At 43.9% G+C, this 24,431-nt stretch overlaps 2 protein-coding genes across 3 annotated transcripts; one reads left to right on the forward strand and one right to left on the reverse strand.

Annotated features, from left to right (window-relative positions):
- Positions 1-2,197: 2,197 nt before the first annotated feature.
- ENPP4 (ectonucleotide pyrophosphatase/phosphodiesterase 4) lies at positions 2,198-10,312 on the forward strand. Of its 2 annotated transcripts, none has more exons than XM_058020205.1 (4): positions 2,198-2,377; positions 4,096-4,960; positions 5,898-6,068; positions 8,463-10,312. In XM_058020205.1, the coding sequence occupies exons 2-4, from the start codon at positions 4,138-4,140 to the stop codon at positions 8,825-8,827; spliced, it is 1,359 nt and encodes a 452-aa protein (XP_057876188.1). In that variant the 5' UTR covers positions 2,198-2,377; positions 4,096-4,137; the 3' UTR covers positions 8,828-10,312. The 2 variants fall into 2 exon arrangements, with proteins under 2 accessions (XP_057876188.1, XP_057876187.1); XM_058020204.1 differs by having other exon boundaries at positions 2,198-2,356.
- A 2,674-nt stretch (positions 10,313-12,986) lies between these two features.
- ENPP5 (ectonucleotide pyrophosphatase/phosphodiesterase family member 5) lies at positions 12,987-23,887 on the reverse strand. The gene is made up of 4 exons (XM_058020898.1): positions 23,808-23,887; positions 21,100-21,969; positions 17,856-18,032; positions 12,987-16,533 (listed from the first exon to the last, which is right to left on the reverse strand). The coding sequence occupies exons 2-4, from the start codon at positions 21,962-21,964 to the stop codon at positions 16,163-16,165; spliced, it is 1,413 nt and encodes a 470-aa protein (XP_057876881.1). The 5' UTR covers positions 21,965-21,969; positions 23,808-23,887; the 3' UTR covers positions 12,987-16,162.
- Between the last annotated feature and the right edge of the window lie 544 nt (positions 23,888-24,431).

Here is a 24,431-nt window from a genome sequence, read left to right on the forward strand (position 1 = left end):
TGAGTGAGTATGCTGCAAAAGTAGGCTGGCAGAAGAGCCTCGGTGCTTAAAAGTTGCCTGCATCTATACATAAAGTTTTTAACGAGAACTCAATAGTAACTTAACAAAATTGATCAAAATATTGCACCTGGTCTGTTATACATTCCCTGCAGCTCTAGCTTGCTCTGTGTAAAAAAATATTTTTTAAGGCAATACAACAAAGTTTATAAAAAAATTTATAAAGGACATATCCCTCCTCCACATGATCAGCTGTCATGTGCATACTCACAAAGCTGAATTTGTGCAATCAAAAAGAGACTCATAGAAAAAAAAACACAAGGACCTTGACTTGAACTTGACACATAACCGCTGAAGAGATGGAGATGTTTTTTCCCTCTTTTATAGGCCTATGTTTTGCCACACCTGCTACATTCCATAAATCAAGGTGAATCAGGGGTGTGTCACTTTATTCAGCCTATTGTACCACATTTTAGAGCCACTCCACAGCTGGAACACACAGGTAGCAAAACCTGCTTAACTCATACGTATGTGAAAGCCATTAGGAAGAAACAAACTGAAATCTACACCACCTGCAGAATAAACATCTAGCAGGGTACACAGAATGAGATTCAGATCCATTTCAATCAGTTATGAAGCCCTAAGCATGTCTGTTTCTCAGTTTTTAGGATGAAATTTAAAATAGTGATGATTTGTGCTCTGTGTTATTAAAGGATGCTTCATTCCTCTATTTACACAGAGCTGGTCTCATTGTTTTTCAGCACCAGTAACTTAACAGGTTTTGCAGGATTACTAATGCCTTCTCATAATAAAAAGGAAAACCATGGGAATGTAAACTATTTGCCCTAATTTATGTAGCAAACTTACACCAGGACCCAAAACAAATCTCAAGTCATTGTAGTACACACTGCTGCAGTGGCACTCAGAGTACATTCAGCAACACATGACCATTTCTTGCCTGTATTTTGAGTTTTAGGGTAAACAATTTATTATTTTTTTTTCCACAAGAGACCACAAAAAGGCAATGTGCATGAAAGAATATGAACAGCCAGCTTACAGAGCTGTGTGACCAAAAGAGAGACGGAGTCATGGAGGCGTCATGCTGACAAGCAGCACTGCCTCGGAAAGGTGACAGCCTGGGGCTGCCGGGCACCTGCAAAGGAGGCGGGAGGCAAATGATGGGCGTGCTGGGAAAACACCGGGACACTCCCAGGGACGTATCCCATCGCAGCCTCACCTCACGGTGCCCTTCTGCAACAATGGGAAAGGCAGCCAACAGCCCCAAAGTGAGCTGCATCCCGCTCCGGGGGTACAACACATTCCTGACAAATCCCTGAGCTCGCTGGAAACACCGCATTGCTCTGCTTGGGAGGGTTCATCCCACAGCTCCCATGGCTCCCCTGAGCTCTGCCCCTTCATCCCGGTGGGTGGCAGCAGGGCCAGGGCAGTGACTGTCCCCTGTGCTGGGCACTGCTGAGGTCACCTCCAGGGCTGGGCCCAGTTCTGGCCCCTCAGTTCGGGAAGGGAACAGAGCTGGGGAAGGCTCTGGAGCCCAGGTCTGAGGAGGAGCAGCTGAGGGAGGTGGAAAGGGGCTCAGCCTGCAGAAAAGGAGACTCAGGGGGGACCTTGTGGCTCTGCACAACTCCCTGGCAGGAGGGGACAGCCAGGGGGGGTCGGGCTCTGCTCCCAGGGAACAAGGACAGGACGGTTATAGTCTCAAGCTGCACCACGGGAGGTTTTTAGTTGGACATTAAGAATTATTTCTTCAAAAAGGATCCTCCAACAGTTAGACATTAGAATGGGGCTGCCGTGGAGTCACTGTCCCTGGAGGTGTTTAAGGAAAGACTGGACGCGGCACTGAGAGACATGGTCTAGTTGACAAAGTGGTCATCGGCCATAGGTTGGACTCGACAATCTCAGAGCTCTTTTCCATCTGACTGACTCTGTGACATTAAGTCACAGGAATTCCCCGCTGCTCCCACAACGCGCACCATCCTCCCCATAGCCCTCACAACCCCTCTCACTTCCCGCTCCCCCCCCACCACGCCGTTCATCCCAGCGCCACGCCCCCCACGCCGCAGCCAATCGGATCTCCCGCCAGCGGGCCCGCAGCCAATCACAGCGGGCGGAGACCGCGCTCACCGACGGGCTCCCGCGCCCCCCCCTCAAGGCCCGTCAGTTGCCGGTTGGGGCTGCGCGGGCGGCGGGTGCGCAGGCGCTGAACCCCTACCTCCGCTGCCCCCGGTCACCTCCGGTGCCGCCCGCGCGTTCCGGCCCGAGCAGAGCCGGAGCTCTGCGGGACCTCACGGTGGGGCCCGGCGGGGACCGGAGTGTCCCGCGGCGGAAGGCTGTGGGGACGGTGAGCCCGGTCCGAGTGCGGGTGAGGGACAGGCGCGGGGGAAACCGACCCGGAGCGCCCGGTTGGTCGGCGGTGCCGCGTGTGGGCGCTTTGCAGACGGAATAACCTCCGTTCTGACCGAGCCGAGCCACTCCAAAACCTGGTCGGGAGGTCCGGGAGCAGCTGGACTGGTGTCGGTGGTATTTCACAGCTGGCTTGCTTCGCTGGGCTTGCCTGGGGCAGAGTTAGTTTTTGGTTAGAATATGCCACTTGTGTATACAAACAGCAGTGCTGAGCAGCTGCGGAGCATTTCCAGGGGAACCCGCGGGTTTGCCTCTGCTGCGCGGTGGAAAACTCTGGTTCTGCTTTCTAAAGCACCTGACAGCATCGGAGGGGTGATCTCGCCGCTGCCTTGCGCTTCCCGTTTCTTTTCTCCTTTTAATTCTTTGAAAGGCGTGTGTCCTCCAAGTTCTCTGTGCTAAGGGATGCCTTAATGCTGTTTTTGGCAATCCTTGTAACTTTTGTATCTTCTGCAGACAATTTAACTGTTGGAGACCGGGGCAGGGGGTGGCTTCCCGTGCTTTGGATTCCCTACACTGCTAAAGCTGCAGCTAACATTAAAGCTCCTTATGCCTTTAAAATAACCCTGCCGCTTTAAGGAGCTTGTGGGAAGGATTGATGTTAAAAATGCTGGGAAGGCAGCTGCTATGCCCCCTAGAATCACAGTTTGTCTGCACAGAAAGGAGGTTAAAGAATAAAAGAAGTATATAGGGAAAAATTGCTGGAATGGGGCTAACAAGGCACTGTATTTGCAAAAGATTTTGTGAAACCTGGAGCTTCACTTCCTCTTTTTTAAAGACTGAGAGCATCGTTCTGTAGCTTCCTAAACAAAGTGCTTAAGTCACACATAGTACATTAAGAGAGGGTCAAAGCATACAGATTGTATACCTGGCACTCATAATCATTAATTCCTTGCTGAGAAACACCTTGTACCTAAGGTTATTAATTTTGGGGTTTTTTATAGAGGGAAAAGTGTGGTGTAAGAAGGACAGGTTTAAATGCTGTTATGGTAGATGTAGAACAGCTTAGAAGAAAAGGAGAAGTTACTCCTGGTAGTTCTGTGTATGGAGTGAGCAATGAATAAATGGGACTGTTGAAAGGCTGAAAAGTCTTCCAGCAACTCTAGAGGGTGGAAACCATAAAAGGAAAAGTGAGATGAAAAAGGAAAACTAAAATTATAGTCGGAAAAAGACCTCTGATGTGAACAGTGATGTGTAATAAGGATTTAGGGCTGCAGAGGACTCTTAAATGTGGGTCTGGAGCTGTTCAAGTTCTTGTGCCTGTGCTTGAACATGAGGAAAAATACTGATTTTCTGCCTTGGAATGTAGAATTGGAATAGGACGCACACAACAATGGAGTAACTGATCAAAAGAAAATACTGATTTTCTGCCTTGGAATGTAGAATTGGAATAGGACGCACACAACAATGGAGTAACTGATCAAAAGAAAACAATTCTTCCTTTCTTTTAGTCTTCAGTGGAAAAAATCTCACTGCACATTTGTTTTAATATATGAAAAATTGACAATATTTGAGAAACCTCTGAAGTCAGTAGGGAAATCCAGTGTTGACTCGAGTGGTGGTTTAGACTGGGTGTTTTGAAATTACTCTCTGGAAGGAAGATGTATATAATGTATAGCTAGTTAAACTGGTCACAGTAGAATTGTTTTAGTTACATCCTTGTCTGTTTAAATTTTTCAGGTGCATCTGATTACCTGCTGGAAGCTCTTCAAAGTCCCCACAATGGGCTCGGTGTTGATGTTGTGTTTTGCTGGAATCCTCCTCTGTTGTGCTCACTCAGCTGCTGACTCGGTACCCAAGCTGCTCCTCGTGTCCTTTGATGGCTTCAGGGCTGACTACTTGGAAACCTACAAACTTCCTCATCTCCAGGAATTCATTGAGGATGGTGTGCTTGTAAGAGAAGTCAAGAATACTTTCATCACCAAGACCTTCCCAAACCATTACACCATAGTGACAGGTTTATATGAGGAGAGCCATGGCATTGTGGCTAATGACATGTATGATGCAGATGCCAAGAAAAATTTTTCACAGTTCAACGATTCAGATCCCTTCTGGTGGAATGATGCAGTTCCAATTTGGGTAACAAACCAACAACAGGGAAAGGGAGCAAGTGCTGCTGCAATGTGGCCTGGTACTGATGTAAAAATCAACAACACAACCCCTCATTTCTTTATGAAGTACAACTTCTCAGTGAAGTTTGAGGAGAGAGTGGAGAGAATTGTGGAGTGGCTGAACAGCTCTGACCCAGTGGTCAATTTTGCTGTGCTCTACTGGGAAGAACCGGATGCAAGTGGGCACAAGTATGGCCCAAGTGACACCCAGAACATGCAGAGAGTGTTGGAAGAAGTGGATAATCACATTGGTTTCCTTATGGACAAGCTGAAGGCATCAGGCCTGTGGGACACTGTAAATGTCATCATAACAAGTGACCATGGAATGGCCTCCTGCTCTGCAGAGAAGCTGATTGTCCTGGACAAATGCCTCGGGCGCAATAACTACACCCTGATAGACAGGACTCCTGTTGCTGCAGTGCTGCCAAGGCAGAGTATGTTTGGCTTTGGTTATTTTTTAAGGCATATACTGAGAATTAAATCTTGTTTGTCTTGCCTCTAAAAAGTACACAGTATGCTAGGCTGTTCTAATATTTTGCAAAACCTATAGAGCTCGTGTTGCAAAACTTTGACATAAGGAGTAAGCTAAAGAATGATGGTTTAATTTATTTGCAAGTTGGTTTTGGCAATCAGTGGGACAAGGAGAGTTTCTTGTCAAATTGCTGTGGCTGATAAGGATGATCCTTATCAGGTGGTTGAGAAAGTAGGTAGGTACTTAGTTTGCCTGCTCACTTAGTCTATGCAGCTGTGATTCACAGTGAACATGAAATAAACCCATGTGTTTATTCAGAATAAAAAACGTCACTGTGTAGATTTCCAAGCATCTATTCCCAACTTTGATCATTTTACCACTTCTGTTTTGGGGACTCACACCTAAGATTTTGTACCATAAATTCCATTTTTGTACCATGAATTCCATTTTTGTGTCTCAGAGTAGTCCCCAGCAGGCATGTCTGAAATCACGACATTGCTGGCCTCTCTGTGGACAGACTAATGAACAAAGTGATTCCTACAGTAAAAACAAAACAAAAAAAATTACTGCATTGGATAAAATATTGTCTACTTGAGGGGGTGATTGCTTTCTCTTGATTTCTCTGCTTGAATTTTGCCTTTCAAGCCCAGATGATGAGTGGAGTTGTAGGTCCAAACCCACATCTGGGAGGAGTCTGATTTAAAATGAAAGCAAATTTTGGAATTCACCTGAACCATTGCAGCATTTCATAAGGGACGCAAAAAAATTCCTTTTCTTTGTGTTTTTTAAAAATTATTAACAATTATTTTGAAATAATGGATCTTAGGTTTAATGACAGATAATTGTAGTAAACAGGAGTTAATTCCCAGCTGTTTCACGTGCGATATTTTCCTTGGCAGACAAAGAAGATGTGTATAACTTACTCAAAAATTGCAACAGTCATATGAGGGTTTACCTGAAAGAAGAAATTCCAGAGAGATTCCATTATTGCCATCACAAGAGAATCCAGCCCATAATCCTGGTTGCAGATGAAGGCTGGACAATCGTACAGAACGAGTCCCTTTCCAAGTGTAAGTGTGTGTTCCTCTGTGGTTTGTGTGGGTAAACTGCCTTGTTTCTGTTCCAGCCAGCTGCAGGGCAGTTCTCATTTAGCAAGGGGATTCCTAGCACTGTGCAGGTTTAGGAATAATGCAGCATTTTCTAGAAGGTTCTCAGCCTGAGCCTGGAGTGTTTAACAGATGAGGAGGAGATGGGGAATATTCTTTTGACTAAAACACTTTGACATGTTCAGCTTAATAGTCTGAGTTATTTTAGGCAGGTTAGCAGTCTGTCTCAAGCTTTCCCTGGAGTGTGGTTTCACTTTTTATTATATATAAAATACATATGTAGGGGTGCACAAATCAAAGCATGCAACACACAGCATTTACTATTACAGTACATGTTCTAGGGAATGAAAGTAAATGGCAGGAAATACTAAAAATAGTAGGAACACGGCAGCATGTTTGAAAGACAGAACTCAACAGGTGTCACTTCTCAGTGTCTTGCTATGCTGTGCACTTTCTTCCTGCTAGAATGTCAAATTACACATACATATATATGTTTTTGTATGTGTGTGTATATATTTCCAGGTGTTCCACACCCAGGGTTTTTTTTGGCAGACAAGAGGCATGGATAATTTATAGAAAAAAATGCAACAGTCACATGAAAGTGTATCTCAAAGAAGAAATTCCAGATAGATTTCCTTGTTTTAATAGTATGAAAATTCAACCTGTAATTCTGGTTGCAGATGAAGGCTCGGTGTGTGTGTGTGTGTATATATGTGTTCAGAATGTGGTTAGACAGATTCTTGGTAGGAAATTCCATTAATAAAAATTAAATACAGGATACCAACTTCTGGGAAGTTTGAGCAGCCAACAGCTTAGGCTGGCTGGTAGGGTCAGGGATATCCCTCCTGGATACTTCCCTGTAAAACTGCTGTTAGACACAGGGTGTTGAGTGGTGTGAAATCCTGGTTGCACCGTTTGGCTGATCTTACTGTCTGCCCTTTGCAGAATTAAGTTCAGATTTTTTCAGTATTGGTACAGAAGTACTACTTTTTAATGCAGGATGCGTTTACATTTTAATTTCCCCACAGATTTGCTACAATTATCTTCAATTTGGCAACATGTAGCACAGGTGTTCTCTGATCAGAGTTCTCTTTTTCTTGTTTCTGCTTAGATTCAATTTCATGTACCTAAAAATAGTTAGAAAGCGAATATTTATAAGGAACAGCATTGTATCAATTGAAGTAAATCTCTTTTCAAATCAGTTTTATTTGTGAAGGCTTCCCAGAATCAGGCAGGGGAGGTTTTAGCCTAAAAGCCTGTTCAAAGTTGTTTTCATGGACAAAGTGGCAGCAGAGTGATTGCCAAGTGTACCAGTAACTCCTCACACCAGAATCCTACTTCAGAGGTGAAAAAATGGGAACTTCACTGGAGTAGCTCTATTCAGAACAAACAAGTAGTAAAAAGAAGGGAAAACAATCTAGAAACATGAGTCAAAACAAACAAGATGTGGTAACAAACAGAATGGTGGAAAACATTAAAAAGGGCTAGAGGAAGCTCACTGAAGTGGTGAGTGTGATATAATCAGTTGGAATCTGGATGTTTTGCATCAGAAGCTTCAGGGATGCAAGGAAACAGTTCTCAGGGATATTCCTCCACTGTTACTAAGAAATGGACTCAAATACAGTTACTCAAATACTGTGCTGTGAGAGACTTGTGGCACCTTGGACAGGTTTTTCAGGAATGCTGTTAGGAAATTTGACAATGGCTGCTCTTTAGCTGTTTATAGTCTTGAAAACCTACCAGATGTCCAAGTTCTCCTGACCTTTTAGCCACAAAGGTTTTGCTGTGTGCCTGCCAGAGGCACATTGATCCATTGTCTTTTGGTTTTGACTCTCTGGGTGTCCCTTCAGCTGAAGTACTCTATCTGATAAGCATGAATTGAGGGTATTTAATATGCTCAAACTGAGCACTATCAAGGGAAAGGTGCCTGATTTTTAATAAGTAATTAAAGTGTCCACTCTGCAAGGAGAGATGACTTTCCAAAATCTGAGGAGTAAAAATTTGCATTCTGTCTACTGACTCATTGTGGAATGGCAACCTCCTTTTCAACTCTGGCATGAAGAATGGCAAGGGAAACACTGGAAATGTTAAGCACTGAAAGGAAAAGAGATTAATAGGAGGGAGAGCCATGGGGAAAGGCCAGTATGGAAAAAGACTTGTGGGGTTTGGGGGAAGAGGGAAGGAACTCTGTCTTCCTTCTGCGGTTGATCCAAAGCTGCTTTTATGTTGTGCATTAACCTTTGGTGAGCACGCTGGGGAAAGGCCAGTATGGAGACGTGCTTTGGGGGAGCTGGGTAGGGGAGCAGTGGCCGTGCAGCAGAGGCTGTGACAGTGACTGTGTGCTCTGCCCCGCTGCAGTGGGTGACCACGGCTACGACAACGCCCTGCCCAGCATGCACCCGTTCCTGGCGGCGCGCGGCCCGGCCTTCCGGCGCGGCTCCAGCCACGGCAGCCTGGCCAACGTGGACATCTACCCCATGATGTGCCACGTGCTGGGGCTGGCCCCGCGGCCCCACAACGGCACCTTCGCCAACAGCAAGTGCCTGCTGGCCGACCAGTGGTGCATCAGCGTGCCTGAGGCCATTGGGATCGTCATCGGGGTGTTCATGGTGCTGAGCACCTTCACCTGCATCATCATCATCTCCAAGAACAGAGTGGCTCCCTCGCGGCCCTTCGCCCGGCTCCAGCTGCAGAGCGATGACGATGATCCTTTGATTGGATAGCGTGAGGGAGCCGAGCCTCGCTTCCTGCCTTGGCATTTCAGGAGAACAGTTTCAATTTGCACTGGATGGCATTCTTTGTTTATGCACTTTATCTGTGTAAAATACTGTACAGCCAGGCCCTGCTGATTTGTGTGACTAGTGTAATATAAAAATATTTTCATAATCAAATGGTGAACAGGTGGCTTTTTACTGGAAGAGATGCTTAACAAAATAAGGATGCTTAGTTTTTCATTCAAGCCTCTGAACACTTTCAGAAGGAGACTCCAGAGTGTGACTAGCCAGAATAGACAAAGTGAATTTTAATATTTGTAAATGATAATTGCTTTTTTGTATTAAATTAATATTGACTACTTTTATTATTCTTGCAGCTGTGTTGGAAAGAAAAACTTTATTGAGAGTTAGGAGTTAGTATTGTTTAGAGAGTATATTCTGATGTGCCCTTAAATTTGGGGAAAGGGAAGATCCAAGACTTCTGTTTCTGACCCTAAGTCAGCAATGTGACAAGAAATTTCTGAGAAAGAAAACAGAAGTCAGTGATTAAAGAACTGGTGCATATCTCTTGTATTTGAGCAATAAACTATGTGGTTCAGCACTTACAAGCCTGGACACATGGCTCTGGCATTTCTGGGTGTCTCTGGATGACTTAGATCCACATGTCCAGCTGGGATGGCACTACTGCCTTATCTCAAGAAAGTCAGTTTAACCTGGGAGTCTTTGAATTACCCAGTTTCATCCGCTGTAGTTAAATCACTGCTCCTGAACCCTATCAAGAATTTCTCAGGAGTAAATTCTGCTGAAGGTCGTCTGGAGATAAAGGTGGTTCTGCCCTGTGTACCAGCTCATAATTGTCTCTTGAAGGCTGTTGTGCCAAAAAGCAACAACTGAAAGTTTGATGTGCATGTCACCAGGCAAGGATTTCAAACTTATATTTTACACCCTGGAAATTAAAAGGAGGAAGTTAGCAGATCTTAATTTAAAAATAAATTCTCAATAATGCTTAAGGTACATAGATGCAAATTCTTGCTCAAGACCAGAGCTAACTGTTCTCTTAATTGAAACTCTTGATTCTTTGTTAATGGTCATCTAGTAACTTGCTATAAAAAATTAGTTTGATTGAGAAAGCCTTAAATGGTACCTTATCTTTCAGTGAGATAAAGTTGTTATTGCTAACCCAGAAAGAGAACTACAGTTATCAGGTCCTTCTCCTACAAGTCTGATGGCTTTAAAAAATAAAGTGACAGAGATACCTGGTAGCAATGGGGTTTCTCTTTCACAGCTTCAGATTCATTGCAGTTTGGTGTTGCCCACAGCCTTTTACTGATCCAGCAGGGAGGGAGCAGGAACTTTGGAGGGAAGGGGTTACTATGAACTGCCCACTGGAAAAAATAAGCTTGAGTTTTACAAATGTGTGGAAGTTTTAGTAATGTGTGTCTTCCTCTCTAGGGATTCCATTGTACTTGATTAAAAACACAATCCAAAACCTAACCACTTGTGCTTGTTTTTTTTTTTATAACTACTAATTATTACTTACTAATGCTTTACTCTGAATTAATCTGAACTTGAAAGAATTCAGATTAATTGAAAAAGGCTCAGGCCCCTTGAAAAATCTGTGCTGTTACTGACAGGGTATTGGATTTTAGCCTGTTGATATTCTAGAGCAGTAGCTGGACTGAATACAGAGTCACTTCCTCATCCTGCCATATTTAAATAAATTAATTACATGCACCAAGAGGTCAGGTTAATGAGTAACTACAAAGGGAATGTGCTGCAGGGAATGTGTCTATGCCTAGAACCTAGGCTTAGATATGCTGTAAAAGGGAGGATGCTTGAATTCCTATGTTGGATAGAGTTTTGTTAGGTTCTGGTAATTCTGCTAATCCTGAGTGGGATCCTCAGAGGGTCAGTCAGAATAACTGGAGATGCTTTCCATCACCTGTGTTTGGAAAGGCTTGACTGACTTTACCTTTCTGGCAAACATCCTGTCCTCCACGTGTGAGCTTGGGGTTCTTTTCTAGAAGCTAAAACTGATCAGGACAGTATTTTCTCCACTCTGTTCTGTCCCCCCAGCAGCTGTCACACAGAGTGGTTGATGTGCTCAGTTCCTCTGTGCACCCCCTCCCAGGCAGGTGGAAAAGCTGCAGCAAGGCTTTGGTGACCAGAGCTGTAAATGCTGACTGGAGCAGGATGGCAGAACTCTGACCTGAAACAGCAATGTTGCTACAGCTGGGAAATCAAAGTCTAAATGCATTTCTCCTCCTGTGTCTAAGGCAGCCCCTTCTGATGGGAACTGCTACAGGCACCGAGCTGCTGTAGCACACCAGTGAGTGGCTGTGTCTGGTGGAAATCCTTATCACCCTCTTTTCCTTCTCCTTTAGCAGGAAGATGAGAAAGTGCTACTGTGGAAAGGGTTTAAAGAGGAAATTTTAGTGTTAAGTAAGATAAACTATATTCCAGTTGCACTGTTGATTATTTTAATTTTCAAAGATGTGGTGTGGTCTGTAAAGGTGCTGAGTGTTCTTCTGGCACAAAGGGTTTCACAGTAGCTCTTGTACATCCAGTTTCACACAGATAATGTAAAAATCTAGAAAAAATATCCTCTTGTCTTTAAGACATGCAATTGACTTATTTAAGGATGATTATTTTTAACAACAGAGCCCTAAACATGACAAAACATTTCCACTGCCTCATTCTGGTTTGTGTGAAGTATTTCTCATGAAAGCCAGTGGCTGATTTCCTTCTGGGCAGCCAGTTCAGGACAAGAACAGCAAAGCTGTGGCTTGTGCTTCCTCAAGGCTGTGACAAAGGGGCAGTGGTTTGTGACAACATTTCATGACTTGCTAAATAGACACAGCTCAGCAATGGTCACACAGGGCAGGTTAATTCAAGGGAAGTTCCTAAGCCTTAGCTGGCTTTGCAGTTTAGAGGGGAATAGGGGACATTTAGTGACACTTCCAGCACTGAAAGCAGATGTTTCATTACATTGACTGCCTCCACACAGGGACACTCCACACTGGGTACAGCAGCCCTAAAACAAACCCCTCTGGGGTTCTTTGCTTTTTGGGCATCAGCATCACAGAAACAATTCCAGAATTGAGCTGATTGCACCTGACTACAGCTCTGAAACACTGCTTTCAGTAACTCCCTGCCTACACGCTGCCTGTGAAAATAAACAAATAAACCAACCTTGTGTACCTCCAAGGACCAGACCACAGGGACAGATGTTTGCTGTAACATGCATGGTAGCATCTTTTATTGCAAAAAAAAACCCCAGTAAGAGAGGTTTGTTAATAGGATCCAGATAAGGATTTAATCATGGAAAGGCTGGTACCACTATTGAATTTATAATTTTCATGTGCTTGCAACAATTTTTGTAGTTTACTATCTAATAAATGCTATATCACCTTTACTGTAGGGCAAACATGCCATGAAAGGTTTAAACAGCAGCACAGATATGGCCAACACAGCATCCATGGCATTATTTAAGCAGGGAAGGAAATTGGGAAGTAAGCCTGTTAAATTTCCATTTTACAGAACAACAGGACCCAACCACAGCACATTTGTCCTTCTCCCACATGCAGGTCAAGATTGTGCTGTTCACACTTGTGACAGAGGTCAGGGGAGCAGGGGGGTTGAAATGAGCTGATCTTTAAGGTCCCCTCCAACCCAAAGTATTCTATGATAGTGTGAAAAGTCAATTTGTGCAACATTTCATCTTATAACAGACTTGGCAGTTCTGGGTTAGTGGTTGGACTTTTCCAACCTAAGTGATTTAATGAATCTGATTTTTCTGCTTTTTTTTTTTTTTTTTAATTTTGAGACTGCATTTCTTGTGGCAGTACTACTGCAGCTCTTGACCAAGAAAGTCTGGAAGATTTTTTTTTTTAGTAAAAGAAACTGGATTCCCACTATTGGTAAGCCATAGCTGTTTTTTCCATATATGGCAGCAAGGTGGGAAACAAGAAGTCTGTTACATAAGAAGTGTGACCTAAAATTCCAAACTTCTATCACACTTCCAGTTATTTTTAGCAAAGGCATACACTTTGCAGAGTCCAAGGAATATTTGAGATGCATACAAGTTGAAACCATTCTTCCCCAGTCATCTCCCCCCAGTTCAATTTTGTTTTCCAGAAGTGTTTTCAATGAAGCCAGCACTCCATGCTTGACAGCATTATAGCAAAGATGTATTTTAACTTCAGCATTTCCAAACAAGAAGAAACAAAGAAAACATTTGACATCTGTATGCTCCACAGGTCAGTAATAAACACATCATGCATCATTCTTGGTTTCCAAGTTTAAGTTAAGTTACAAGCAGTACACAGTGTACTCAAATTCCAATAAACTTGTTTGTACATCATAGAAAGTATCAGATACACAGAAACCAAATCCCACATCCCCCCCATCCATAAAGGTGTCTGAAAAAATGTCACATCAGAGAAAAAGTCACTGCTTTTCTCCAGTGGCATCATCTGTGCTTTCAATTTCATTAACTGACACCCAGTAACTTAAAACAGGGCAAATGTCCTAACAAGGAACTACCCAAGAGGTACCTGCAAATACACCTAAGAATAAAGGAAATGTTTGACCCTAATCTGAAATACCCAAATGCTACAAGATTCCCTTCATTTTTTTTACAAAGTTTTATTTTGCCCTCCTCAAAGAAAGGCCTCACAGTGCAATACAGAACAATGACATCAACAATTCTCACATTTGTGTCCTCAGCCTATTCTGGCATAATTGTTACCAAACCCTTTGTTGGGGGAAACCTACTGCTCTGTCCTTGCTGCATATCTGGGCAGGTAGATCTAAGTCCCAAATGACTGATGAACACTGACAAACTTTGCCCCCTCCTTAAAATCAAAGGTCACTTTGGCTGATGATAGAACTACACTTGCCACAATTAAAGTGGGGCTTAAGGAAAAGCTCTGAGATTACAACCCAGTTATTGTTACATCTGCCATGATCACTGCTATGAAATTACTGCAATGAGAAGAATCTCTACTAAAGCAACATGTTCCAAAGCAGAAGCAAGAGGTGAGGGTTATGGCATTGTTATGACAATTGTCACTGTTATTGCCTTATCAAAGTCTGAAGATCTTCCTTTAAACACACAATACCATTGTGCTATAACTCATTTTTAAGCTGCAAATAGGCAAGAAAAGGTGGACTCAGTGCATCAGTTTGCTGTGTGCCATCCACTTTTTGGGAGGTGGGTAGGGAAGGGATCAGTAACAACTCAGAGGTTTGGGTTTTGTGCTCAGATTTCTCTGATCTCTGAAAACTGCTGTGAACATGTTACTGGTATTGTGGTTCAGCTGGAGCCCCTGCAGCACTCAGTTTTACCTGTGCCAGTAAACTGAATTTCAGGCACAGCTAAGGGCCAGCTGCACCAAGAATCAGCCCCACAGACCTTTTCCTTCAGTGTTTCCTTAAGAAAATGGCAATTCAGGAAAACAAGGCAGTTCACAGCACTGAGTCAGCTGGAGTTCACAGGATTATCACATACACCCCCCAAATCAAGGGCTGTCTTCCAGCAGAGCTGCATTTTTCCTGCCTTCCTAAAGCTACAATTACAGCTGAACTTTCAGCACAACCCTTAAGTTGGGCTATTTCATTGCCTTCCCTCTGAAGCATTCCCTGCACCCAAATGTGGCCTCTGGAAATGCCCACATCTGTCTGCAGGACAGCTTGGTGCTAAGCAGGTGTCCCTGCCATCACAGATAACCACAACAGATCTTCATTAAGTCTGGAACTCAGCCCAGCAAGGGCAGTTTTGTACCCCAGCCCTCCCTTGCAGAACTGACTGTCGTGCCCTTGGTTTGGCAGAGCACATCCCAAGCCCAGGAGTTCCCATCCTTGCCCTCTGCTGGGGGCTGTGCATACAGACATAAACTGAATTAAAAATACTCAGTCTGCTACTTCTGCACTAATTTTGAAAGCTTCTTTCTCCTTCAGGCATCATACTCAGCAACAAAATGCTGAGAAATACTCTGTCATCTCACAGGGAGAAGAGGAGGAGTCTGACAATAGACAACTTTTCTCACTTCAGAACGTTTTTCATACAAAATTTAGTCAGCAGATTCTCACCATTTAAGTGAGCTCACAAAAAACCTCACAGCTACACTGGCAAGAAGATTTATTGCCACACACAGTGAGAATATGTACCTTTGTTGACTCAGAATTAATATTTTTCCCTGACAGAGGTTTTCCTCTGGAAAATTAAACTCCAGTCTTACACCTTTTTTTTTTTAATTAATAAAGTTTGCTTTTTCAGATTTGAGAACATTTATGGCTTAAGATTTATCCAGCTGCCCCTTAAACTGCATGTGTAATCCTGATCATCCCATTCCAGGGCCTACCCAGACAGAGCAGATAAAACACAAGTCACAAGTCAAACTCAGAATCTCCAGTAGCAGACCAGGGACAAGCCTGACAACATTCTGAAACCAGCCTGAGCAACCTTGTTCCTTAACTTATTCACCTTCCTTAGTACCACAGAAATACAAAAGACTCCATTTGGATATACAGGTGTGGTGCTTGTACATGTCTTTATCCTGCCAGCTGCATGGAGCTCCTACAAAATTTAGTGCAGTGCACAGGAAATTTAAAAAAGTAAAGATCTACATTTACCTGAAATCATATCTAAAGTGGCAAAAACCTTTATTACTTAAATAAATTTTTAAAACATTAAGCATCAAGCAGTTTAATGCTGATTGCTAAAGGCAATGCCATTTAAGATTTGTATTTTGGAGCTGCATTAAACACAGTAATTTGAAGAAATATATGTAACTCTAAACTTAGACACCTAGCACTGCATGACCTAGCTGAATAATCATGTTCTTTCCTGCAGGATTTAACCCACCAAGTTATCTGTAATGGTGATCTGTGCAAAAGCTTCCTTGGGCAGGGAAGGAAAATACTAACAAAGAAGTTTAGTACCATTCAGTGACTTGTTAAAATCAAAGAGATTCAAAAAACCCCTCAAAGAACAAAACAAAAAAGAGGGTGAGAAATGAAATCACCTTTAATAGTCTGTGAGGTGCACCCCAGTTGATGTTAGTTCCCTAAAAATAGCCATAATAAGGTACTTGAGGTCTATTGTCACTACAGGTCTACATACACACACAGCTTCCCAGGTTTACCCAGGATATCTTCAAGCCCTGGAAGTTGAAGTGGCTGCAGTGTGAAACAGGAACGTGCTCTCTCTCCATCCCTGCTTGCAATGGATCAGCATCCATCTCCTTTCACTCCACATATTCATGCTAATCCCCCTCCATTGTTTATTTTCTTTGTATAGGCTTGTTTTAAGCCTCAAAGAGGAAATAATCCCAGCTGTTATTAATCTTGCAGCAGTGGCTGGGCAGCTTCAGTGTGTCGGATTTGCATGGAATTTGCTTGGGCAAGGACAAAATGCTTAACAAAAACTGCAGTAAAAACAAAAACAAGCAAGCTGCCCAGGAAGACTCCTACCACAGTGGAGTAGGAATCTGCACCACGGCCTCCAGGAACTTTCTCAGCAAGTAGATCCTCCACAGCACTGAAGGAACCATTGTTGGGCAGTGGGCTGATGCCCAGCAGGTGGCACAGTAAGGGGTACAAGTCTGTAGCATTCATGAATTGTTTGGTGGCATTCTTTCTGAAAGCAGGCCCAACTGCCAAAAAAATGGGATGCATTTCTGGTACAGTGTTGTCATATCCATGATTACCAACTAGAAATAAAAGATAGATAAAGGTCAATATTTCTAAGTTGCAGAACAGGCATTGAACATTTTCCTAGAATTAGTAGAATGTAGAAAAGGCACAGCATCCTTAGAGAGGATTGTTTTGACAGCACAAATGTCTCCTAGCAAATACTAAATCTCAGAATTACAAAGAGAAAATACCTAAAAACCCACAACAGAGAGCACTGTTTAAGAAAGAGGGAGGAAAAAAGTGAGCTCATATGGCACTAACAGCATTGTCAATGGCACACTGTGTACACCCACACTTCCTTGATTTTCCTCAAGGAAAAAATACCAACTTTGCAACTGGTCCAGATCTCTTAGAGAAAAAACCAAACATGTAGAGTCAGACTGTCCATGTGATTCCAAGGAGACACTGAAATTTTGTCCAATTTTGTGCACCATCAACTCTTCAACAAGGAAGAACTCACTGGTGGATGTCCAGTACCCACTCCTGACAGGGGCATTAAAAACTGGGAAAATGTCAAACACACAGGCACAAGAAGGTGCTTTCAGCAGCTACTGAAAATCTTGTTCAGTCTTGCTGATAACACACTTCACGTTCACAACCAGCAGCAAAGTTCAAAAGGTTCTCAATTAGAAATGCAAGAACTGAGCATGTAACACCTGTATTTTAGGTTACCAAGAAGTTACAGTTCACTGCCTCCATGCTACCTGTAATAAATCTCAAAACTGGAAGGTGAGGAGCTTCAAAGTGTTGGGGGTTTTATTCCTCCAAATCACCTAGAATGCATTTTTTCCTCCAAGACAAATGAAAATCACCAGTGTGCAGTAACACAATATCCAAAGACTCTTTGTAGCAATAGAATGAGATTACTCCAAGTGTAGTAGGATCCAGACAAGCTGAGAACATTCAGAAAATGTTCTTGTATCTTCCAACCCAACCCTTCTCCAGTAAATAACTAAAACATGATAAAACAACCCTATTCACTCTCTATTCAACATATTAAGTTGCAACTTTCCTTTTTAATCTCTCAGGAAGTGCTTGTTGGTTTGCTACGTCCTGAAAGACCTCAAGTATGGGGCCACTAAAACACGTGTGATTGATCTTATCTCAGCAAGTTTCATGTTTAAAGAAACAGTAAGTGCAGATCCTCCTCCTCTAACAGGAGGTGCTTCCCATCCCATCAGGGAAAAAAATTATAAATTTCCCACACTTTAGTTTTCCTTCCCAGCCTTAAAAAGAAATAAAAAAATGAACATTGGTTGCTGATGCTAGGAGATAAAGTACCACATAAGGTCCCTGCCTTGGAAGATTCAGCAGAACACTATAAAGCCAGAATACTTACGTAGAAAACCATCAGTCTTGTTCTGGACAATTTCCCATCCTTTGTCAGCCACTGCTAAGATGGGCTGGATTTTACGGTTGTGTTTGTAATGAAATCTATCTGGAATCTGCTCCTTTTTATACACAGTCATGTTGGGATGAGCGTTGGCCAAAGCTTCATATACTTCATCCAGTTTGCCTTCAAACAAACAAAAGAGACAAAAGACAAAAATGAAACATATCAGTGTTTGCTGAACTCATCAGTAGTTCAAATACAGCTGAAAGAAGGGGGCAAAATGTACTTTCCCACAAGTGAATTGTAACTGTAAGAGACAACAGTGTGTGCACAGAAGTTCCTGTGAGAAACCCAGAGCCTCAGTCACAGTAAGATCCCCCTCAGCACCAGACTTCACAGCCTGTTCCCAAGCAGTAACTGCCTTGCTACTTTTAGAAAAATCCCTCATTTCACAGTTATCAGAATGTAAGCTTCTCACAGGAATTAGTTAGGAAGCATTTAGTTGTCTCCTGGAAAAGGAACCAAACCTTCCTAGCTTTGTGCAATGCCTGAAAGCAAGAAGACACCTCCTAAACCTGTTTGTGAGGTAATGGCTGCATTCAGGCCAAATTCTGTCACCTAGCTGGCTGTGACAACAAGTGACACTTTTCATCTATTTTAAAGCAGTTTGTTGCTTTCCTTTATTATTCAGTAACAGCCAACAGCATGAGCTACTCCTCTGCATTCCCAGTGCCTGCTCCTTTCCCTTCCCTAGTCACAGTGAGCACACACATTCAAGAGCTCTACTGACACTGAATAAATAGGCATTTCCCACCCCCAATTCTTTATTTGCTTACTTCCAGTTTCTGAGCTTGCCTTTCCAATAAAAGCCACTGAAGAGCCACAACCAGTTGGTCAAGCTGGCTGTTACACCAGTGCACAGAATGGAGGAACCAGAACAAACAGCCAGGAACACAAAAGCAAGTGCAGGAATTGACATCTGACCAAATTTCTTCATTCCCTGCCTCCACTGAAGGCCAGATTGCTATTGAGAGCCATGGAGTGCACACAGCAGACTCCTGTGACACACCAAATCCTCAGCTCTCTGACTTGGGTAAGTGTTTGTGTGACACATGCAGCTGAATGCACTGTGTGTCTGCAGGCCCCTTTCAGACTGCCATTCCAGTATCCATGGAGTTCTGAATGGATATCAGGGACAAAAATCTGGGACAAAGTGGCCAATGTTTCTAAAGAAACCATCTTTCTTTTCCCCCTCAGTTCCTAGAATCCAGTACAGAAATTCTGAAGGAATACACATTAATTTATATATTCTGAAGAAAACACATTATTCTTTCTTATGTCAAACTGGCACAAAAAAAATCACTAAATTAAGAAACAAAACAAAGGTCAAGATGAGACAGCAAAAGTGAAGGTATCAGTTACAGCCACAAGAAGAGGGGCTCTAATGCAGCATTTCTAGGACTATATTAGTAATAAAGTGAATTTTGCTCTGCCAGCTTTCTGTATGGGCTGGCAGGGAGGAGAAGCCCCAGATACAGCAAATTTGATTTTACCCCAATGATCTAAATTAATATATTTATATTAAATGCAAGAAAAAGGCCAGCATCACCAGCAGTGGTACAGCTTCTTTGTGAACATCTAGTTCTCCACACACACTAATGCACCAGCATGGCTAAATAATGGCTTTAATCCATCTCTTGGGGAAGCAATAGCCAAACAGTTAAAAGAAATTGCTGCATTTTTAAGCATTCAAACTCTTCCTCAATCTCACTAAGTTTCACCATTCCCTTGGTTTAAGAAAGACAATTGAATAGCAGGTGAAGAATCAGTGTTATGTACTTAAGCACATATTAGCTCATACCTGAACTGACAGTGACACTCATTGTTTTATAATAAAAATCACATCTGGTACCACTGAAGGAAAGAATTTTAGCTGTGCTCAAAACTAATTCTTGCTTATTGGTAGTGTAATAAATACCTGAATCTCTGGGCAAAATCAAATCCAAGCTGTTCCTGAAATCCACTGAAATGGCTTTTTTACTGTTCTGTCATCTAATTGCAGCAGAGATGCTGTTTCTTTTCAGCATTTAGCAGACAGGAGAATCAAGTTAAACATCTTAAAGTTCTCCTTTACTGCATTAAGGAGATGTCAGCACTGAAGTTTACTTTTACAGCTTCTTTATTTGCCAATGAGAACATCCTGGGCAACCTCTGTGGGGATGAAACTTCCAAACTTGGCTCTTTTATCCCCACAGAAAGAAACAGCACCCAGCTACAGGGCCTGACTGCTCAGGCAGCAGAGACCTCAGTTTGGACATATTCAGATTTGAATCTGGACTATTCTTCACGTTAAAAATGACAACACACATTTGTTCATGCTTTAATTAAGTGACTTACAGGTCACTTAATTCTGAAAATACTCTCCCTGCTTAGGCATTAAATACAGAGTACTATATATCCATTACTCATGCAAATGTTACAGAATTCTTAAAAAACACCTTTTCAGAAGGTCACCTTGAAATTCAGCTTCCAAATTAGCACTTTTTTGTGTGGGTAGGGGTGTTATTTTCCAGGTTTACACTTTTGCACCAAGTAGTTTAGAGTACTTGACCATCAAAATAAAAAGCAGATGCATTAGTGACACTAAACATACACCTGACACCTCAGCAACCCTTGAGTGACTGCAACCAGATTTCAGATTTTGATTCCAACATTGTTCTTGCCCACCTTTATCTAAATAAAAATGGTATAAATGTAACTGGCTGGCTGTTCAGCGTGATGGGGAAAAAAACTCAGTGAACTACAATAGCTGGCAGCCAATCAAATAGCCAACAGAGGCTTTCTTTTTATCAAAGTTTCCCATCTGTTCTCAGTTTACTGTTTGAGTTAGAAATATAATTCTTCCACTATGGCTTCAGCATCTTGATGAAAGGCAAGATATGTAACATTCAGGTGTTATCTATCTAGAGCACCATTCAGCCTTGATAATGCCATTAGACTATCTTACTTCTCACAAGGACTAAAGGATCCTTGGCAATATTAGCCAACAGCAAAGAGATTTGCTCCCTTTTATTTTCTGAAAGTTCACCCAGGCTTTTGGCAGAGCCCACAAAAAGAACAAAGGGGTCCTGCAAGTACTCCTTGTTCAAGGCTGATGTCCTACTGCCATCAGTGCTGCTACCACCAACTCAGTCTGTGAAGTTTGGGTACTCAAGCACCTCCTCAGGAAGGTTACTGTGGTAGCTCCTACCTTCTTTTGGCAAAATGGCAACTGCAGGGGAGTGGTCGATGACTGCATAGAGCTCTCTGCTCACATACTGATCAAGCTCAATGAGCCTTTCTGAGGACGACTGTGACATTCCGTGATCACTCGTGACTATGACATTGATCACACCCCACAGCTTTGCTTTCTTCAGTTCAGAAATGAGATATCCCAGCTTTGTGTCAATGTCACGGATTACTGCTCCCATAAGTGGGCTCTCTGGGCCCAGAAAGTGTCCAGACTCATCAGGCTGTTCCCAGTACAGGAGACCAAAGTTGATGGGGTCTTCTGATGTAAACCACTTGATGAGCTTCGCTACCCTGTCTTCAAAGGGAACAGACTCATTGTAGGGCATGTAATGTGTAGGCAAGACTCCACGTATCTTCACATCTGTTCCAGGCCACATAGCAGCACCAGATTTGTGTCCTTCCCTCTGGTTTGTCACCCATATTGGACTGGCCTCTTCCCAGAACTTGGAGTTGTGGGTGTTCATTTTGTTCAGGGAGAAGGTTTCGTTCAGGACAGGGTCATACATCTCGTTGGCCACGATGCCGTGGCTCTCAGCATAGAGCCCTGTCACCAGGGTGTAGTGGTTGGGGTAGGTCTTGGTGATGAACACGTTTGTCACCTGCCTGACGTGCACCCCGCTCTCCATGGCATGGTGGAAGTTGGGGGTGGGCACCCTGTAGATGTAATCCCAGCGAAAGCCATCAAAGGACACCAGCAGCACCCCGGGCTGCGCTGCCTGGAGACACGGCGCGCTCGGAACAGAGAGCAGGAAAATCCCCAGCACTTTCCAGTAACTGCTCATGGCTGCTCTGGAAGGCATCTGTCCCCTCCTCTGAGGCAACATGGCATCTGTTGAGCAGAGGCAGAAGTTGTCAAAGTTGTAACTTAGTTTTAACAATGAGTGGCTAAAATATTCCTTATGTATTTATATACTCTAAAATACATTTTACAAAAGCATGAAGTGACAGGACAAGGGGGAATGCTTCAAACTGCCAGAAGGCAGGGTCAGATTAGATTTTAGGAAGAGATTATTTACTGTGAGGGGGGTGAGACCCTGGAACACATCCAGAGAAGCTGTGGCTGCCCCATCCATGGAAGTGCTCAAGGCCAGGCTGGACAGAGCTCTGAGCAACCTGGTCTGGTGGAAGGTGTCCCTGTCCATGCCAGGGACTTGGGACAAGATGACAATTAAGGTCCCTTCCAACACAAACCATTCTGTGATTCTAATTCTGATCATAAGACTCAAGGATTTTGACTCCTCTAAGCTATGACAGGCATTCCTCATCTAAGTCCTTTTTATGTCCTTATCTGACACAATGACACATAATTTCACTTTGTATTGGCTTGTGCTCCCTTGCCCCAGTTTCCTCCTGTTCTTCTCAAACAATTTCTCGTTTAAAACTCAGATAATTATTCAAAGCAAGATCCGTGTAAGAACCCTCACACAGAACTTCCCTGTCTGTAACTGACCTAAAATTTCATGCTAATATTTCTCACTTCTTGTTCAACAGCATCATTTAACCACAAGACCAGATATTGCTCAATCCAATCCTGCATATGGCTGGTATCAATTTTGTTACAGTTCCCTTTAGGTTCCCATTTTTCAGCAATCCTCTAGGACTCAATCACCTCTGAAATTCAGCTGAAAAACAGTGAATATGCAATCAATAAACCCATCTTAATACTCAAAGTACATAAATATCCTAGTGAATATAAGAAGTTATGGTATAACAAGCATCTGAATACCACTGCAACAATAGAATGGGATCTGTGGCCGCCCCATCTCTGGAATTGTCTGAGGCCAGGTTGGACAGGGCTTGGAACAACCTGGGCTCATGAAACCCCCCTGTCCATGGCAGGGGGTTGGAATGAGATGAGCTTTAAGATCCCTTCCAACCCAACCTACTCTGTGATTATAGGATTCTGCAACTTGCAGGCAGTAAAATGTTACACCAAACTTGTGTGTCTTTCAAAATTGAAATCCAGGCCTTGAGTTCTGCTAAGAACAATCTGACATTCCAGAGAATGTCCTAATTTCCCATTCAGCAAACAACACAGACCCAAAGGCTACGGATTACCTCAAATCCACCTGATGGGGGATTTCTTCCAGCTGAACCTGAAGGACGAAGGGACAACACAACGTTGTGTTCATCAGAATCCCAGCTGCCAAATTAGACATAGCCCATAAATTCCCCTTCTGGGGAGGGACATGTATAGATTGAAGTGAAATTAAGTCTCTACTTCTGAATTTTACACTACTAATGAACTCATCATGATCTATAATTCTTTTATTCTAATTCCTTCACTGCATGCTCTCAATAAATAATAAATGACGGCTGGTTTGGGTTTTTTCCAAGGCCTTCTCATACTGCTCTTCTGCAGATACAGCCTAAGCACATCCCCTGACCCGGGTCTCTGCAGAGCTCGGCACCACAAAACTCTGGGGACCCGAGGGGCTTCGTGGGGACGAACCCACCGCACTGCCAAGGGCAGGAGCTGCCACACGGACACACGGACGGACAAGACAGACAGAGAAGCGCCCCGGGACCCGCTCGGCGGCCGCCGGAGCCCAGCCCACGCGAATGCCGAGCCCAGGCCGCCATTCCCCACACGCAGCGCCCACACACCCACCAGCCCGGGCCGGAGGAGGCCGCGCACCCCCCGAGCCCCGGAGCCGCCGCCGTTACCTGAGGGGCCGCGGAGCAGCGGCTCCGGCCCGGCCCGGCCCCGCCCCGCCCGGGAGCGGCCCCGGCGCCGTCACTCAGAGCGTGCGGGGCGGAACGGCGCGGGGCGGGCCCGGCGGGAGGGGGCACGGAATTACGGAATTAATTGCGGAATTACGGAGGCACGGCGTCTTTTGGGTCGGGAGAGAGCTCTGAGAGCACAGATCCAGCCTGTGGCCGAGCACCACCGCGTCAGCTGAACCGCGGCCCTCAGGGCCGTGTCCAGTCTTTCCTTGAACGCCTCCAGGGACGGTGACTCCACGGCCTTCCTTGGCAGCCTGTTCCAGTGCCGAATCATCATTTCTGTGAAGACATTGTTCTTAATGTCCAGCCGAAGCTTCCTCTGGCTCAGCTTGAGGCCGTGTCCTCTTGTCCTGTCCTTGTTCCCTGGGAGCAGAGCCCGACCCCCCCTGGCTGTCCCCTCCTGTCAGGAGCTGTGCAGAGCCACAAGGTCCCCCCTGAGCCTCCTTTTCTCCAGGCTGAGCCCCTTTCCACCTCCCTCAGCTGCTCCTCCTCAGACCTGTGCTCCCGACTCTTCCCCAGCTCCCTGCACACGCTCCAGCCCCTCAATGTCCCTCTGGAACTGAG

The sequence above is a fragment of the Melospiza georgiana genome, chromosome 3, assembly GCF_028018845.1.
Source record: "Melospiza georgiana isolate bMelGeo1 chromosome 3, bMelGeo1.pri, whole genome shotgun sequence".
NCBI lineage: Eukaryota > Metazoa > Chordata > Aves > Passeriformes > Passerellidae > Melospiza > Melospiza georgiana.